This window comes from Ptychodera flava, chromosome 20 (assembly GCF_041260155.1).
Source record: "Ptychodera flava strain L36383 chromosome 20, AS_Pfla_20210202, whole genome shotgun sequence".
Classification (NCBI taxonomy): domain Eukaryota; kingdom Metazoa; phylum Hemichordata; class Enteropneusta; family Ptychoderidae; genus Ptychodera; species Ptychodera flava.
The window spans coordinates 22,856,309-22,875,957 of NC_091947.1; the positions used below are offsets into that span (position 1 = coordinate 22,856,309).

At 35.9% G+C, this 19,649-nt stretch overlaps 2 protein-coding genes across 2 annotated transcripts in view; both read left to right on the plus strand.

The window, feature by feature from the left end:
- On the plus strand, window positions 1-14,274 carry LOC139120348 (AT-rich interactive domain-containing protein 1A-like). The gene is made up of 7 exons (XM_070684688.1): window positions 1-196; window positions 1,023-1,177; window positions 7,404-8,187; window positions 8,680-8,853; window positions 9,292-9,426; window positions 9,659-9,840; window positions 14,165-14,274. Exons 1-5 carry the CDS (start codon window positions 1-3, stop codon window positions 9,342-9,344), a joined length of 1,362 nt encoding a protein of 453 aa, XP_070540789.1. The 3' UTR covers window positions 9,345-9,426; window positions 9,659-9,840; window positions 14,165-14,274.
- The window catches only part of LOC139119529 (protein mono-ADP-ribosyltransferase PARP14-like), a 22,622-nt gene continuing 16,243 nt past the window's right edge, over window positions 13,271-19,649 (plus strand). The window contains exons 1-5 of the mRNA XM_070683370.1: window positions 13,271-13,415; window positions 14,165-14,272; window positions 14,992-15,165; window positions 17,094-17,201; window positions 17,638-17,811. Coding sequence (XP_070539471.1) covers window positions 13,271-13,415; window positions 14,165-14,272; window positions 14,992-15,165; window positions 17,094-17,201; window positions 17,638-17,811 — 709 coding nt within the window. The remainder of the gene's footprint in view (window positions 13,416-14,164; window positions 14,273-14,991; window positions 15,166-17,093; window positions 17,202-17,637; window positions 17,812-19,649) is intronic.

A 19,649-nucleotide genomic window follows, 5' to 3' on the forward strand; every position in this document is an offset into this window, starting at 1 on the left:
ATGGCCGAAACTTCGCAGGGTTTGCTGGTAAGAGGCGTTCCCTTAAACGTCGACGAGTGCACTGCAACCGACAGACTTCAGATTCACTTCCAACGGACGGTCATCTCAGGCCCTGATGGTGAAGTAAACTCGGTTTATTCGCACGCAGGATCTGCGACAGAGCGTGCCTTCGTCGTTGTGTTCAAAAACGGTAAAGGTACGTACACAGAGAACTTCGGTGGAAGTAGCTATCCCGGCGGCGCAGGTCTCATACCGTTCGATTGAATGCTTTCGATGAGACAAAATATTATTTTCTCCCCATTTTGCCCCACCCTAGAGTCTGAACAATAGTGTACCTGTGCACGGCAATATTATAGTATATGTCGCATACTGCCGCGTCGGCCATACTGACAGACGTGCAGACGCTACGGGCTAGACAACTGGTGGTGCAGCTAGCAGCTGTCTTCCCGTGGCGTCTGACTCAGGTTGCGGTCTAGCTTGAATCTATCATACGCAGCGAACAAAGCGAGCTGATTTGGTGATTACCATCTGAAGGGAATGTCAGTAGAATTAGACCGACAAGCCACCAGCAGACACTAGTCTATGTATTTCTAACTTGACAAAGCTTCGGACACCTGTATGAAGAACACATCTATTGCAAATTGGTCTGAGAAACTATTATAGTATTAAAATGGTCCGATCACAGACGACCCAACTGGGTCACCACGGTCAGTCGACAGGCTGGTTGAAGCTAGTACTAAGAGTTTGCTGAATTATAAAGTGACCCAATGATAATTATTAATGATGATCATAACGTGATAATGTAGCATACAACATCGTTAAAAATACGTAACAAATATGGGCTTATATTAAATTTTATCTTTGAAAATACTGTCGGGTATGTTTGAACTCCTCAGTTCTGGGACAAGAGCCCACGACACTGACTATGAGTATTTGCACTCACTGATATCTGATGGTGCATCTGAAACATGTGGAACTAGTGTGATTTTAACAATTTGTTATATGCAATATCTTATTTACAGAAGTCGTTCAAACAGTACTTGAAAAGGAGAAGAGAGTTCACAAAGTGAACTTTGATGGAAAGCCAGTACAACTTGAAGTTACTGCTATTCCACTAGATCTTCAGACAGGAGCTGTGTTGTCTTCAAGGTTAATCATGGCAGACAAACCAGACCAGGTAATTTCTGGACCCACTTTACAAATATTGATTCTTGTCACAGTATCCAGCTAGCTAGATCATGTTTTTTTTTTTGTATATAGCCCGATTAAAGATAATAATTAAAGAACTTAACGCTAATGAACACCCTAACATTAAAACAGTCTATTTGCGTGAAGACTTTAGAAAATTAACAACATTAAAAGCCAGCAAGTATTGGGAATTAAGTGTTTGTGTTTTCCACCTTTGAAAGTTTTACTGCAATATGACAACAAATGTTTAGAAATGCAGGGACAAATGTCACAATTCCTTGAAGCATGTTACAAAGTGAAAGTAAAAAATTTAACAAAGTTTTAATTTCAGTTCTCTTGTAACTAAAAATAAAAAAAGAGCATTTCATTATCTCTCTGATAATCTCTCAGAATTAAGCAATGTGCAGGTCTTAACCCTGGTGTCCCAGTTTGAATGCTGATTGTGGACTACAGAAAAGCGGGTTTCTCTACTGTCCAGTCAAAATGTTGAGAATTACTGCATTTCAGTGGACAAACTAGTTTAAAGATTTAACCAATACCAGGAATTACCTGATATCAGTTCTGAAGGAGGTCAAAGGTCATCATCACAATGGAGAACAACATGCCAGGTCAACTTGGGCAACTTAAAGTGAAAGAAGAAAATATATCTTGTCATAGAATTCCCATTGGAATGACTGTTTATTGATGGTATTGCTTGTGTGTGTGTATGTGTGTGTGTATGTGTGTGTGTGGGTGGGGGTGGGTGGGGTGGGGTGGTTGGTGGTCCCCCAAGGATTAATGGTCTTGTTCCTCCTGGCAGATGTATTGAGGTCAATAGAGTTCGCTGCCTATTTCATTGGTATTTCTTTCCTTATAAAAGCGCAATCTTGAACATTTTTAAATGATTCTATAGATGTGTGTGAATGTGTACTACATCTCTTCCTTTATGATCATTATATAACCTTATAATTGACAGCAACTCGACAACACTCAGGTGTGCATGTAATATTAATTTTACAATTAGGTTTCAATGTCAGATTAATTTAGCATGTTGAATTAAAGTCCAAATTAAACACAAATTTTCAGATCATGAACATTTTTTGACACTCAGGGTTATGATAGAACATAGACACATGTTAATTGCAGAAATACAACAAATATGAAACCAGAAACAAGCACAACATGTGTATCTGAGCAAGTTGGTCTTGTCACTGCATAATGCATAATCTGAGTTAAAAAATCAGATGTACATATTGGTTTTTTCTCTCTGTTTTTGTGCCCTCTATATTCATTTTTAGTTGGTAATTGCATTCATATGAGAGGCAAACTGGGTCAGCAAATATGAAAGTGGCAATATGAAAACAAAGCACTTCTGCTGTAGATCTGATTTGAATCAGATTGAGATATGCTGAACTGCCATGTTTGTCAACAATTTATTGATTCAACTTCTGTATTTATTAATAGGTAAGCTGCACCCAAAACATACTTTGATATTCTCCTTCTGTGTCTCCTTCTGTGTCTTGTTTAACCTCTAAAAGTAAAAGTGAAAGTAGAGTTTTCATTTAGTTTTCTCAGAATTACAACGTATAAGAGCATTTCTGTGAATCCAGTGAATCATATGTTGCATTTAAACAACAATGAATGGCAAAGAGCATTTAAAACATCTGTATAGCCATTGTTTATGTGATTATCAATCAGAGTTAAGCAGCATGAAGTCTTGACCCCCGGTCTTGACACCAACAGTTTGAATGTTGACTGTGGACAATAGAAAACATGTTTCCTCTATTAAGGATTGTCTTTCAGTAATTTATTTCGACTGTTTGCAAATAAAAGGACTGTCACAGTTGACATGACATAAGACACAAGACATGTACATCATGAAACTCCATGCTTCTCAAAGTATTGCATTTTGGAAATGCTCATTCGGCTTGCAAGCAAAAATTTGCAGTGTCCCATATATCGGCTTTCTGGAATGATATTTTTGCCATGTTTGTTGGAGAGTTTTAGTTTCATGGGTTGTTGACGAAAACTGAGGAGTTAAATTATAAATTGGTTCCTATACTATCAATGATTAGAATATCAGCCATAGAAAATTTCTACAGAGTTGTGAGTTAACTGAATTTGCAGTCATTTTCAATTGGGAAATGTCAAGTGATTTTTTTTCAGATATGCAAGAGGATTATGATAATGAATGACAACAGGCAAAATGTTGAAAAATGCTGCATTTTTTTAAAAGCAAAGTACAATGACATAATTTAGTCTTCAGCCATATCCCAGGAATTATCCCCAGCCCATGGTTAGTTCTGAAGAAACAGGAGGTCAAAGGTCACATGCACTGAAAAACCTGATAGGTTCGTAGCAAGTTTCAGAGCAGGAAATGGCTATTTTGTTGTGTAGTTCTCACTCAGATAAAGAATCAACTCATTTATGGCGGCAAGAGAGCTGACATTTTGGTTCCTGCTTTTATTGAAAAGGTGCAGATTGTTATCAAATCAGGGTCAAAGTTCACTTTATGGTTTTCCTTTTGAGGTTTTCCCTTGCAAAGTGAAAGTGAAAATATTAGCAAAGTTTTATTCAGTAATCTCTCAGCTAATTCAGAAAAGACTGCATTTCTATGAATTAAACTGCTGCATGTGTATTAGCATTGATTTGCGGCAATGCATTTTTATTAAAAAGTCTCTCTATCTGTAATTTCCACATAGGATCCATTAGAATTTTAGCAACCTCAAGCTATATTGACTGTAGAGAACAGAAAAAATCATGTTTGCATTCTGTCCTTGCTTTGAAATGTATGCCTGTCTAACTAGTTTCCCCTGAGCATTTAAATGAAAGGACGGAACACATGAAATTGCAAATTCATAATACTCCTTTCTCCTTAAAATGTTTTAAGTAACTTGGAAATGCTTGTGCTGGTAGTGATTCAAAAAAAGTCCTGCAAGAAATTTTTCAACATGACATTAGGTATTTTCAGTATCCTTTCTGTTTATTGAAAGTTGCAGTTTCCCGTAGCATTAAACACAGGAGAAGGGTTTAATTGTAAATGATAATTAAAATTGGAGACAATAATATTGGGTAGATATTTCAGGAATGAAATTTGCAAATTGCAGATTTTTTTGTCATGTTAAAGGAGCATGTCATATGTTTGTGTCACCAGAAGTATAAAAATTTATAATAATAAACGAGAAGAGAAATGTTGAAAATTAGTGAGGTTTTGGGAATCAAAATACAATGACATTAACTTCAACCTTTAGCCATGTATACTAAGAATTACCCTGATGCCTGTTTCTGAAGAAACAGGTCAAAGGTCATTTCTATTGAAAGCCATGTGAAAGGTTGAATGAGGCAACTAAAAGTGAAAGTAGATGAATTTTTTTCATGCAGAGCTCAGCTTTTTAGACACTACCATTTCATCACATTTAGTTTCTGTTTAATGACCTTGTTTCTTCTTGCTTTGAATTCAGAGCAGATTTTCATCTAGTAAATAAAACTTGTTTCCTTATCTTGCTCCTACCAAACTGTCACCTTGAGAATTCTAAATTAATGGCTTTGTGCCAGAGATATCGCCACGTATACCAACAACTCTTTCAGTGTGCCCAGATTTCTGTAAATGACATTGCTCTATGTACTGAAAAATACTTAGTATATGACAGAAATTATGATTTTGAAAGTTAAACCTATCTCCATTATAAGCAAATAAAGCATGTTGATCATGCTGAAGAAAAGCCCTAAATGGCAAAGGTTCTGACCTTGCAAGTTTGTTAGGTTGTGATAGAATTTTGGAAAGATGCAGCAGAAAAGACAACAAAATATTGAAAAAAGACAAGCATGCATGGTATTTGTATTTGACCCAGAGGCTTACTAGTGTGAGTAATGCACAATCTGAGTAAGGGATTAGATTTAGATTGGGGAGGTGGGAGTGGAGGATTTTGGGAAAAAAATTGTTGGTAGTTGAAGGAGAAATAAAACAAGTTGATCCTGTGATGGCTTGAGAAAAAATTGTTCCTACAAACAGAAGTTAAAAAATAAATTGTCGCCATTTGCTAAAATGAAAAGTCCTGGGAAATCTGATTCTGTCATTCTCTTGAGGCACTGCCTTTGGCAGAGTGTTTGTATTTTCAATATTTGTCAGCAAGTCCTGTGTTTTTTGCATTTATACAAAAATCTGGTTAAAATTCACTGCATACAAATGCTAGACAATCAAATATGCAATAAGTAATATGTGGCCAAAAATGAAATTGAACTTTGCAAATATAACACAGAGCCATAATAAGGTTATTTTCACAAAATTGGTACACTTGAACTCATAAACATTGTTTTCTATGTCAGTTACTTTAATCAATCCATATATTAATTATGACATGCGAAACACCTGTTTAAAAACGCAATTTAGAAGTCAGACTTTTACACAGTAACCGAAAAAACTTTTGTAAGATTCCATCCGTACGCTACCATAGCTGTCAATTTTTGCGAACTCCAATAGGCAAGAATTTCAAGATTGAAAGGGAAGCTAAAATCAAGAAGTGATATGCTTTTTTAGCTCTGCACTCTGATTTACTCTGATTTATTCTTTTTCATTCTGATTTCTTCTGTCTGAGCATTGCAGGATGCATGGAACTTAAGGAATAGATATTATTACTTAAGTACTTGAAGTAATTTGCATTATTTATAATGCTCTGCTTTAGCAATGAGCACTGTAATTTCCGAATTTCCCATGAGGACATCTGTATACTTCGATATATATATATATATATATATATATATATATATATATATATATATATATATATATATATATATATATATATATATATATAATCAAATCTAAAGATATTCTTCCACAGACACCTTCTAATAAAATTTGAAAGGTGTCAGCTGAGTGGTTTTAGAGTATTATATGTTTGGACAAAATGTAAAAATGTTCATAAACACTGTCTGATTTGCATGTGTGATTCAAGTGATTACACAGTTTTGTTTGCAAAATATAAATGTTTTCTGATCAGGGCTTTCAGAGAATAGTGTAAAATAGACAGTTGACCATTGATTGTATATGACAGATGCTAAGGACAACTTCCCTGTCTGACAAGTTCATTATTGAAGCTACAAATTTGAAAATTGCCCTACCTGAAGTCTGCATTTGCAAATTACACCATATAAAGAAAATCTTAATGAAAGCACCCCAGGCATTTATGAAAATTACAAAGCTGTAAGCCAAATGCATCAAAAAAAAGATGTTTGACCAAAGTTGAGTTATTTAGCCTTTTAAGTTTACATATGCAAATAGAAAATAACATGGAAAGCTATCAGATGAGCATTATAGCGGAGTAAAACTGTTGTAGACATAAATTTATGTATGCAAATTGCAAATAAATTGAAACTGTTGAATAAAATCGTGCCAAGGAACCTTAAAAAAAAACTTGCAATTTTAATATCCAAAAAATTGTTTTTCAGAAAGTTTCTTTTGTTTTTGGACAAAGAAAATTGGCCACAAGAATTAGTATATCCACATTTTCATCTTCATTTGAGCATTAATTTGATATAGGTCATTTTCAGAAACTTTAAAACATGATGTCAAGTTCTTTTGATTGTACATAAATGTTTTAAGGTATTGTGCACCTCAAAAGAGAAACACTTAAATTTAGCTCAAACTTGCCGAAAGGAAACTTTAAATCATTCTGTTTCAATATCATCGATAGAAATCAGGAGTCAGCATGAAAATTTTGGTTTTCTAGGAACTAATTATCTAAATGTACCAATATTTGAAAGTTATGGCCACCATAAACTGTACTAGCTAGATCACACAGGTTTTGGAAAAAATTCATATCTGTCCCCAATTGTATTCTTCCATACTTACTTTGATCAGAAAGTGTTATGAAGTAAACTCTATTCCAACAGCCATGGTAAAAATAGATTGCAGTTTTTGAATAGTGTCTCAGAAAGTGCAGGTCAAACATGAATGATATAATTTTTTTCTCTCTTTTTTATTTGTAACCAAAAGAAAAAAAAGAACTTTTTGAAGTTTTTTTTGGTATTTTGAAAAATGAGAGCAGTTACAGGAAGGCAAGTGCAGATTTCTGTGCGTCAGGTTATAGGAAATACTGTTTTCAGTCACCAAACTGTAGATTGTGTAAAGATTCACACAATAAATGCAATACAGTTAACATCTCAAATTTGCCTGTGGCAGCAAACATTTCCATTTCAAAAACTAATTTTAGGTTGTTTTATGCAATGCTTTACAGATGTTAACTCAAGCTGGTGAACAAAGTGAGTCTGAGGGTGAAAACAATCTGCGCAATTTGAGTCAAACTGGTCAACAGTGGGATGGATACCCAGGCTTCACGCAACAACCAGGAGGAAATTCCACTATGTATCCACCGCATTCTGGAAATTATAATTTTGCTGGTGCAAGTGAAGCCCAAGATCCTAATCTTTCCACAACATCAGAGGGTTCAGATCAGTTTACAGGCATGGCTACTCCACCCAGGAGTTTGATTGGCCCAGGTGGAGCAGTACGGCAGTCACCATCTGAAGGTGATTTCCAGAAGCATGAGGAACCTGATCCGAACATGCAATATGGGCAACAACAATATCCACCTGGTTGGAATCCATACCAGTATTATCAAGGGATGTATCAGCCACAGCCGCAGCCCCAGATGCCTCCAGGCTATCCAAGTTATCCCCATCCATATCAACAATATTATTACCCTGGATATCAGCAAAGCCACCAGCCACCAAACCAACAGCCTGGACAGAGCAACCAGCCAGGACCAAACTGGGCTCCACCACCAAACCAACAGCCTGGACAGAGCCACCAGCAAGATGATAGTAGTCATCAACTCTCCCAAGAGGTCATTCAAAAATATATCCAAAGTTTTCCACCTGATCAACAAGCGAATCTCCAAAGATGTCCACCAGAATATGTGACTATGAGTTTCCACAGCTTACCCCCAGATAGGAAAGAGTTTTTTCTGAGAAAAGAACAACCTGAAGATCAAAACTCTCAAGAAAAGGATGGAGATGAAGGTAATAACTGATAAGACTTTCAGAACAAACTTCACACCAGTATATATACCTCTTTCTGGAAAGGGCCGATATAAAGGTGAAAAGACTTGCAGTATACACTAAAAACTTTATACCAGTGTACCTACCACTTCAGTTCACTCTTTGTCGTTTGATACTTTTAATATGTCCAGTGATAATATACAAATATGAAATATTTTGTTGGCCAAACTGATTTCCAGTGGAAATAGAAAGTTTACAATACCATAGAATTGGTAACAAGGGAATTCAGGCCCCGTGAAATACTTATTTTAACAATGAAATTAGTTACTTATTGCTAAGAATTTCTTGATCCATGTTTTCAACATTTAACTTACAATTTAACATATGCCTATTGTCTATGGTTTTATAATTTGTTATTAGAGATTTTCTGTCCAAATTCAAAGTTACTGTAAATTTTAGGCAATAAAAGGGTATATGAGTATTTTACAACCTATCTCCTCTTCGAAATTTCAGACTCTATAAATATTGATGACTGTACATTAGCTGTCACTGGATTTGAGATCGGAACATCTGCTGAAATGTTGGAAATGTATTTTGAAAATGAGAAAAAATCAGGTGGTGGTCAGGTTAAAAAGTCGGAAGTAAAGGATGGTACCATTTTCCTAGTCACCTATGAAAGTGCAGAAGGTAAGTCCGAGATCTCTCGCTACATGAAATCTGGCTTTCGTCATGTTGGCTTCAAATCTGGGCTTCAAGATACCTGATCATGATGGCCGGACAAACAACAGTAGTAGTTGTTACTGTGATATTGTTTTCCTTCACTCTCAAATTTGAAATGAACAACAATCCTACATCATAAGCATTGTTTTCTCTACAGAATATAATCCAACCAGATGCTCAACCGTATTTCTCTTTCTGTATACCTGAAATATTCACACCTTTAAAACAGTCAACAGAAATATCACTTTAAAATTTGTTGTAAAGCCATGTTTCAGTGAAGCATACAAAGTCACAAGATCGTACATATTCAAAGTGTCTGTATATTTCTAATCAGAGATTGGTTGATGCAATTACTGATAACATGGCGAAACTTGTGATATGATGTCTGAATATTTTCATCTACAGTGGCAGAACGTGTTATCAACCATGGAACTCATGTTTTAAAGAATAACCATTGACTGTTCAGTGGTATAAATCTGAAAAAAAGTGAGCGATAACCTACAGCTGCTGCAGTAACTTGTGATTATAGTGCACACACAGGTATGAATATTATTAAAATTATTTAAAGCCAAGAAAATGCTTGCTATGTTTGTTATTTCACATGCATAAACCTGAACATATACATTATAAAATCTGCTTCGGATCTACAGTTTATCTGCATGCACAAACTCTTTTCATATTTGTTAACAAACAGCCTTATCCATTTTCATCTGCAAATTCTCCAGTTTCTAGACTAAATTTGTTTTCTTACTTCTGGAACGACTTTTCACAGATTTTGAAGATGCTGTCCAACTTGACCCTTGTAAGCTTCAAGTCACTGGATTTGCGACAGGAACCTCTCAAGATACTTTGGAAATATATTTTGAGAACACAAGAAAATCTGGCGGCGGCCCTTGCACAAGTCTGAGTTTCTTGATGCTGAAACATTTGTTATCAAGTTTGAATCTAGAGAAGGTAATATTCAAAACTGTACAATAACTGAAAATGAAAAGGGGAATATTGGGTATGTTGTTGTTTTCACTTCAGAAAATGAAAGTGTTTACCATCACTTTTCACAACAAACGAAAATGCTGAGGTCTTGATTGTCAAAACAATTAAGAAGTGCAGCTGCATTTTATTCTGCAGTTGTCTTGAAATTGAAAATTAAACATGTGGGTTTAATAAGACTGCAGCATAGTGACCGTCTCAATTTTCCCTACAGGTATAAATATGGCAATGAAATCTGTAGACCAGAAGTAACAAAGAGTTTGCAGAAAGTTCAGAAATGTTGTGGAAGCAAAGATTTGTGGAGGCAGATAGTAATTTGCATTAATCACTAGTAAGCTATTGAGTTAGTGTTAGGGATATGGCAAGGTTTGTGTGTTTGTGTTTATCAGAACAATTGGCAACTTTGATCCCATTATATGCTACGTTCAGACAGGTAAAAATTTGAAACGCTTCTACAGCACAATTTGTGATCTGTAAACACAGATGATTAATAGCTTGAGTCAGCTTGTGTCCACACTCACAAAATTAAGCCATTGTTTTGGTGTTTAAGACGTCTTAATGCGCCCTCTCGAGTTCAAAGGTGATGACCAAGCATACGGCATTGCCACAAGATGGCTGAAATGAACCACGTGGTACTGGCTTGTCTTTTGGTTTTTTTTACCTGCTGCATATGCGATCCAGACCAAGTCGTCGTCGCCTTAATGATCTGAATGCAGACCGAATGCAATCGTTAAACTATTTAGCCCTTGCGTTTGATACTTTCAGAACTGTAATAAAGGGAATACCACTCCACGCATCTCATACAATATTTTTCGTGTTTTTGTTCATGTTTTATTTTGACTATTGGTGTAGATATAAGCCATGGCGAGACGTAGCCGTAATCTGGCTGTCGAATGACAGTGTTATCCTTTGACGCTACGTTTCGAAACCAGTGTGGTTCTTCCTCAGTCACTTTTTTGATATTTTCACCCCTTGGATTTTTGTTTCACTGTTTGTGGCTTAATCATTGTCAGTGTTTTGTTCGTCCAGTAAGGAGGCTAGAATATTTATATTCGAGTCAGTTGATTGTTTTTCATTGTTCGGTCTTTTCTGAAAGATTGTGTACTTGTGCATTTATGAGCGTGTCGCCAATGTTGAATTTCTTTTGTATGCGATGATCAGTTCATCGTGAATAAATTATTTAGTGTTTGGTCTTTTTCTATTTCTTCCTAGTTCTTCAGGAGTGCTTGTTTGATGTCTTTTGTTGTGACATTTGGATTATGTGGACTACAAATTGTGTTGCACTATGCGTGATGTGTGGTAGAAAATATCACTTTATTAGTGTTGTTGTTGTGTGTTTGTTTTTGTTTGTGTTTCTTCGTGTTGCGTAATTTGTTTCCGCATGGCTGTTTCGATATTTGTTGTTGTGAATATCCTCGTTGTAGCAATTTTTCATTAAATGTTTTGACTTTGTTGTTAAAGTCCTCTTTGTTGTTACATGTCCTCATGTACCTTAATGTTTCGCATTTGGTCAGCCCTTGAAGGTTGATTTTGGATGACATGATTTTCTGTGTAAGAACTGGAATGTATCTGCTGGTTTTGTGTGCGTACTTCTAGAGTCTAGTATGTTTTCGTTGTTGTATCGTTGACCTTTGTAAATGACTAGGTCAAGATATGCAATTTCGTGTGAAGAACTTTCATATGAAAATTTGAAAGTAGGATGCATTTTACTGCATTTACTGTTATAAATTCGTGGAGTTCGTGCTCTGTTCCAATTAAGACTAGGAAAATATCGTCTCTGTACACCATAGTGATATTTTTGTTGTGTGTTCACATATGATTTTCAGTTCTAATTCGTGAAACGTGATGTCGATCGGCAATCTCGGGTGGTGATGGCGCACCCACATGTTTGTTTGTAGAATTCGTTGTTAAATTCGAATGTGTTGTTTTCAAAATAATGTTTAGCATCATAGCTAACAGGTATATTGTTGTTGGTGTTTCTACTGGGATTGACAGACGGCCGATTACTGAGGATCTGAGACAGTTATTCAAAGAGGCATCGATATTCTTCCTCTGCCGCTCTGTCTGTTGGAGAACACAGTGATATTGCACTTTTATATGGTATCCGATATTTACGGCTACTTAAGACTATACAATATCGAAGTTAGATTGGCTTAGCTAGATCTATAAAGGGCTGAAATCTCCGATATATATATCGGATATTTAGCGCGATTTGACAGAATCTAGTATCGTCTAGTATAAAAGCAAGAGTCAGTCCTTGGAAGTCGGGTTTGACCCGAACTTTTAAGGTGGCGACATCTCCGATATATATCGGATATTTACGCATGATTTGAATGAATCTAGTATCGTCTATAGTATTGAAATAAGAGCCAGTCCTTGGAAGTCGGGTTTGACCAAACTGCAAGGTGGTGAAATCTCCGATATATCGCATATTTATGTGCGATTTGAATGAATCTAGTATTGTCCAGTATCGCAGCTAGAGTCACTCTTTGGTAGTCGGGTTCGACAAGAACTGTAAGGTAGTGAAATGTCCGATATCTATTGGATATTTACGCGCGATTTGAATGAATCTAGTATCGTCTAGTATCGAAGCTAGACTCAGTACTTGGAAGTCGGGTTTGGCCAGAAGTGTAAGGTGGTGAAATCTCCGATATATATCGGATATTTACGCATGATTTGAATGAATCTAGTATCGTCTAGTATCGAAGCTAGAGTTAGTCCTTGAAATTGGATTTGACCAGAACTGTAAGGTGGTGAAATCTCCGATATATATAGGATATTTACCCGCGATTTGACAGAATCTAGTATCGTCTAGTATCGAAGCTAGAGTCAGTCCTTGAAAGTCGGGTTTCACCAGAACTGTAAGACGGTGAAATCTCCGATATATATCGGATGTTTACGCGCGATTTGAATGAATCTAGTATCGTCCATGGAGTTCTGTCACAGTATCGATATTAGAGTCCCCAAATTGCTGGTAAATATCGGCGATTTCATAGATGCTTCCCATGGGACAACCACAGTTCATTCTAGTATCGTCTAGTATCGATATTAGTCCCGAAATCGTCGATATGTCAAACTGCGATACTAGATTGTAAATATCCGACATTTAAAAATTGTGCAAAGTCGCGCCTTCATGGTCTGTTGCTGTCGACAACTTCTTTGTAAAAAGTTTGTAGATTTTAGCTTCAGTGGCTTGAGCTTGCGGTGGCACTGATCTGCTGTCCGGTTTAAACCTCTCTGTAGAGCCTTTTCTGCAATTTTTTTGTACACAAGGCTGTTGCGACACGTTCTCTTTAGCATTCTTTGAATGCTTTCGTCTGCCCAGACTCAGATTAGCAAGCCTATTTCGTCGTCTGACCAGTTATTTCCACGAGATGTAGAGCTGTGTTCGGCAGCCATGACCAAAGTGAATATTGTATGTTGGTTGTTGTTTGTTTATGTTACAAATACCTGTCGCGTGAGGGCGTTTAAAACGCCTCTGAAGCGGCTCGGTCCGTCCACACAGCGATTTGCAGATAGAGTTAATCCCTACAACGGCTCAGGTCGGGCCGACTAAACCGTCTCAAATCTGAAACGCTTCAGAACCACTTCGGAGTGTCCACACATAACTTTCTGTGCCAGTATTGGCCCAGAACCGTTTCAGAGGCGTTTTAATGGCCTGTGTATGAACGGCATATTAGATACATCCTGCCTTAATTTATATTCAAAGAAATAATTGTTCGTGTACCCTCTTGACAAAAGTCAGTTGAAAATAATGTAAAACAGCATCATGATATTGCGTTTCAGACATCCTGTACAATTAAGTGCACTAAAGTGTAAACTGCAAGCCAATGCCAAGTTCGTCCAGTTTCACAGCACTCAATGCAGTGGTACTGTTCATCCATACATTGTGACTGAAAAAAAAATGTTTAACAAATTTTATCAGTGTAATTCAAAAGTCTGTAGGGAATGGACTCTTTTCTCTGCAGAAGAATATGTCGGGCATATTATCATCACAGACTGAACATATACAATAGCTCCTATCAATTGAACAGGGAATATGTGCTTTCAAGTAGATAATACATAAATACACTGGGGCAGGTACATTTCTGAGCCTTAATAGAGTCAAATATGATCTCATTTTGTTCCTCGATAATATTTTGCTGTAATTTGTCAACTTCCGAGATCTCATATGTAACCTAATAACCTTTTTTCACAAAGTCACAGTTATCATGTATACGAAACAATTCTCGTAGGCAAGTTTTGACATGATGAACCAGTTTATGATGTATATTTACCTCTTTACCCTCAGTGGCAGAATGTGTTCTCAGCCGAGAAAACCACACCTTGGAAGGCTCAACATTGACAGTGCAACAATTTGTGCCTTCTCTCAAACAGCCTGATGAAAAAGACATGCAAGGTACATGCTTTTTCCACTGTTCTCTCACTCTCATACCATCAGATTATGCATTTTTTCATCGGTGTACAGTTACATGTAGCTGTTTTGCTTTTGTTCAGAATGAAGGCAGTGAATATTTGTGGACAAATATTGAGTGATAAACTGCTTTTGAGAGATGGAAAGATATTTGAGATGTTTTGTAGAACTGTAGCGTGGTGTTTTAACTTATCATTGAAGTATTGCGGTTGTTTATTATTATGATGTCAGAAGGTAAAGTGCCAATTCCCATATACAAAAGACTGATCCCAAGTTCATTTGTTCCTCCAATAGCACAATTAGTGTCGCATAAGCATGTCATACTTAAATTTAATAAGTAGGTCATGAGTACACTATAAAATATTAACATATTCTGAAACTGATACAGGAACTCAACCAGAATGAAAAATACATGTATGTCAGTAAAATTCAGGGTCTAAAGAGAGCACCAGAAACCCCACCCCCACCCCCAACCTATGAAAAAAGTTACTATATGCAGTGGTGTTTGCTCTTGGATAGTTACCAGATGTTGCCAACAAGTGCAAATGTATTCAATCCTTTAGGTAGTAGAGAAGCACTTTTTTTCACCATCAATTTTCAACATCCTGACCCGTATTACTGAAAAAAATTTTGAACCTGTACAGTAGGATTTTTTTATGCAGTGCAGATATCGAAGTTTAAATAACCTTTTAAAAAATCTTCAGGTGTTATTCAAATTGATCCTTGTAAACTTCTGGTCACTGGTTTCAAGAAAGGCACATCTAAAGAAACACTGGAACTGTATTTTGAGAGCAAGAAGAAATCTGGTGGAGGTCCAGTAGAAGAGTCTGAAATGATAGACGATGGAACATTTGTGATTACATTTGAAAGTTCTGAAGGTAAATATTCATACCTATTTTAATGATTTGTTATTGAAAACATTGCATATGTTACATTCAAGCTAAGATCGAACTTGGTTGATCTATATGTCTGATACACATCATTATCCTATATTTGCTCTTGTGGTATAAACAAGTCATTCATGAAATATTTGATATTTTGTAGATAGTATAAAGAATTACAAAATCATCAGCCCTTAAATTCAACACTGTCTACTTCTGTTTAAGTCTATCTAATTGTTGCTAATATAGGATGTCCTTGTGGATGTTCTTTTGTGTGCAACAGATAAACATTCATTGCTGCCTAAGACACTGATGTCTAAGAAGAATTGCATGGCTGCAACTGTTTCTTGCATGTTTTTCAGTGACACATTAAATGTGGTGCTTTAAATTAGAACCACAGACAACACTGAAGTCTCCCATTGGGTCAAAATTGAAATTATCCAGATCATTGTTGTCCTCAAAGTTTCACATGTTTCAATGCCATGAACTGCCACTTGAAATCAAGGAGTTCTGAGATGTTGCCTCGAGCGTAACTATGCCATTGCATGCATGAAAATCTTTTGGAGATTTTGACCAGTTCACAACATATATGCACGAGCGATAGCGAGTGCATATATGAAGTGAACTGGTCAAAATCGAGTGGTATACCATCACTGGGTGTGATTTATTGCTATTATATCATAACAATATATTGAAATTCTGGAACGGAACGTCAAAAACGTTTTTTTTGCTCAAGCTGAGAGCTCGCATGTATACCAGCCGTGGTATATGGCCAGTATACCACGGTTCTTTTCGCGTCTCGACCAATCAGATTGCTGTATTTGAGCCATCAATATACTGGTATGATATAATGTATAATATACAAAGTCGTTTTCAGAGGTTTAACATTGACTATTGCTCTAATCACATATGTTGCGTTTCTTGAAAGCCGGTTCTGCCATCTATTAATTTAAAATACCTTGTATCTATATATTCTCTCTACTCTATAGACAACATTAGATTAGATATATAAAACAGTGTTCACAGTTGGGTTCTGGACACCTTGGGCCGAGGGCCAAATGGTGTCCAATATATTTCAGCACAATATCTGTCCATCTGTCCGTAGACAGATTTGTTCCAGTCATAACTAAAAAACTATTGTTTAGAGTATCATGCAATTTAGTATATAGCATTAACATGGAAAGATTTGGATCTGATCAGATTTTGATATCTTAAGAATTACTTTACCAAATTCAATGTAACTATAACTATGCAGGTTCTAAAACTGTTCTATGGTCTTGCCATGCTAAAACTTTGGTGGGCTTGGCTTACAGATTATAATCTCATTTGCATATTTAATGATTTTTTGTAATTAGGCTCTATGCACCAATTTTGACTCTACCTTGGTTGGAATTAAGTCTAAACCAGCAGTGTGTCATTGAAATATGCATCATTTCAAAAACAAAGGAAAGAACTATTGGGCGATTAAAGTGGGAACACAATTTACATGCATCATAGGTGTCATGCTCAAAATCTGATGAGTAACATTGGTTCATTTGCATATTTATAAATAGCCATCTGTATGAAAGCCAAAAATGAAAGCTGAATACTCTGAATTTGAACAAGTACAACGTCGATGAATGATCTGCATGCATTTACACCGAACATCATATGCATACTTTATAACAAGAAACTGTTTAACATGTTCAAATCAAGTTTATATAGCATGCACAATATGTATATACATCAACATCTGTTTTGTTATTTTTGCCGCCATACCATGCATGTTTCTATTCATGCCTCCTTTTGGCTTATGATGTCCACCCAAGTCGTTTCTTTGATTTACAGCAAGTCATTATCATAATGTGAAATCATCAATATTGAACAAGGTGAGTTGTATGTACTTACTGTGCACTTATGACATATTTCTTCCTTTTTCCCTTCAGTGGCAGAGCGTGTTCTCAGCAAAGAAAACCACAGCTTGGCAGGTTCAGAATTGACAGTGAAACAATTTGTACCCTCTGTCAAACAGCCGGATGAAAAGGACATGGAAGGTACTTGCTTTTTTAGTCCCTCTTATTCACTGGTCAAATGTTAATTGTTCAATATTTCAGTACAGTACAGTATTCAGAATGGATCAGCATCTACATTATACATTTATGTTAGCAGTGTACAATGCTGATTGTAGTTGTGACTTTGGTAGTTTAATTTTCGTCATTCATGCTGTACAATGATGCTTAAATTGTTAGATGTAAGATATAAATTATTTCTTTCTTCACCTGTCGGTCTAGTTTCAAATAGCATAATGTTTCACATAGGGCATGTAAAAGTAATGTAGGTTGTTGACTATTCTTGCAAAGAATAGAAATGTGAATGGATTTACTGAATAATGCTGTTGTTCCATTAGTAAATTTCAAACTTTGCATAAGTGAATGCCATTCAAAGTTCCAAGTTTAATGCTACCATCTATCCTTTTTACACAATCTTTAGGTGCTGTCCAAGTTGACCCTTGTAAAATTCTGGTCACTGGTTTCAAGAAAGACACATCCAAAGAAACACTAGAACTGTACTTTGAGAGCAAGAGGAAATCTGGAGGAGGTCCAGTGGAAGAAATTGAAATGAGAGACGATGGTACATTTGTGATTAAATTTGAAAGCTCTGAAGGTAAGAAGGCACACCTTTTAAATGAACTATAATTGAACATATATACCAGTATTATATATGCATAACATCTGGTAGTTACTTAATTTTTTGTACAAAATACAATTCTATAGTCTCGCTCATTGCTAAGTATTCACCTGGATTTTTTAGCTACTATAGACTATAGAAGCTATTGGGATGGATCTGTCCGTCGTCAGTCTGCATGTATGTATGTATGTATGTCCGTTTGTTAGGATGTCCGTCCACTCAAATATCTTGAGAACCCCAGTACTTACAGATTTGATATTTGTTGTGTGGATGCAGAATATGATTATGAGAAATTAAATTTTTTATTTTTTTTTGATAATTGTTGAAAATATGCAAATTAGCGCAAAAAAGGCGTTTTTGGTACAAAATCTTAAATTCTTCTCCCTAACCAACGGTCAGACAGCTTTGATATTTGGTATACAGGTCCCTAGGGATGACCCAACTTAGATTTGTTCAAATTGTAATGAAATATGCAAATTTGTATTTTTTAAGGAATTTTTTTGTCATTTTGGTCAAAAATTTATTTCATCAAAACCCCTTGTCTGACAGCTTTGATATTTTGTATACAGGTTCGTAGGAATGATCAAAATATGATATATTCAAACTATGATGAAATGTGCAAATGTACTTTTGGTGCAATTTTTGCCATTTTTGGTCAAAAATTTGTTTCTCAAAAACTAATTATCTGATACCTTTTATATTTAGTATGCAGGTTCCTGGGGGTTGTCTCAGTGTGATATATTGAAATTGTGATGAAAATCTTGACTTTTTGTATTTTTGGGTCAATTTCTGCCATTTTTGGTCAAAATCTTTGTTTCTCAAAAGTTACTCATCTGATAGCTTGGTATACAGGTTCCTACAGTTTATCTTAATGCAATTATATATGATGAAAACTTCAATTTTGTATATTTGCAGCTAATTTAGCCATTTTGGTCAAGCTCTCCTGAATTGAGCTATCAAAGATATTCACCTTCATCATCAACACATGTGACACAAAAAGTTATTCTCTACATAACACAGCAGAGCTCTGTCGACTGTTAGACTGCTTGGTTTTTCAAAACCGCTGGTCAGACACAGCTTTAATATTTGGTATACTGTTAGGTCCCTAGGATGACCTTATTGAGATAATTTCATAAACATGTATTCACGAGGTACTTAATTTTGTATCCATGTCTATAGTAGCTTCATAGACATTGGCCCTATGTTTACATAAATTTTATGAACTACAAAATTGTCTGCTCTTTATGCATAAAGGCTTCCAAAGTATTTTCTTGCTCCACTGTCAGTGATGCTAAACTATTGAGATATTTGATTATACATCGTCCTCTGGTGTCTGCTATTCAGAATTCCCTTTCTTTAGTCTTCTCAAATAAACGAAAAATAAAATTTTGTATATTTAAAACTTTTAGAATATTTTTCTAATGTTTTGCTTAATTTTCTTAATTTTTCTAAAACTGTTTGTCTAATAGTAAACTAAATTGGACTGTACATTTACCTTGCTAGGGAAAACCACATTCAGTTCAAAAGTTGATTGGACTTGCATATGCAAATGTTTTTAAGGCTAGTTTTCTCATTTTTGGTGGGAAGATCGTGTTTCTTTATCGCCAGTCTAACAGCTTTGAAATTCTACATAAACCTTCTCAAGGATGTCAAAATTTCTTGGTGTTTGAATCAACACAAATTTGCCTATTTCTTAGAAAATCAGCAATTCTACATTTTGCTGATAGACCACTAGATGTATTTCTGTCACACCCATTTCATAGTAGATTCCAGTTGCTCATGCATGTGCAAAACAGATCACCTTCAGAGGTGTC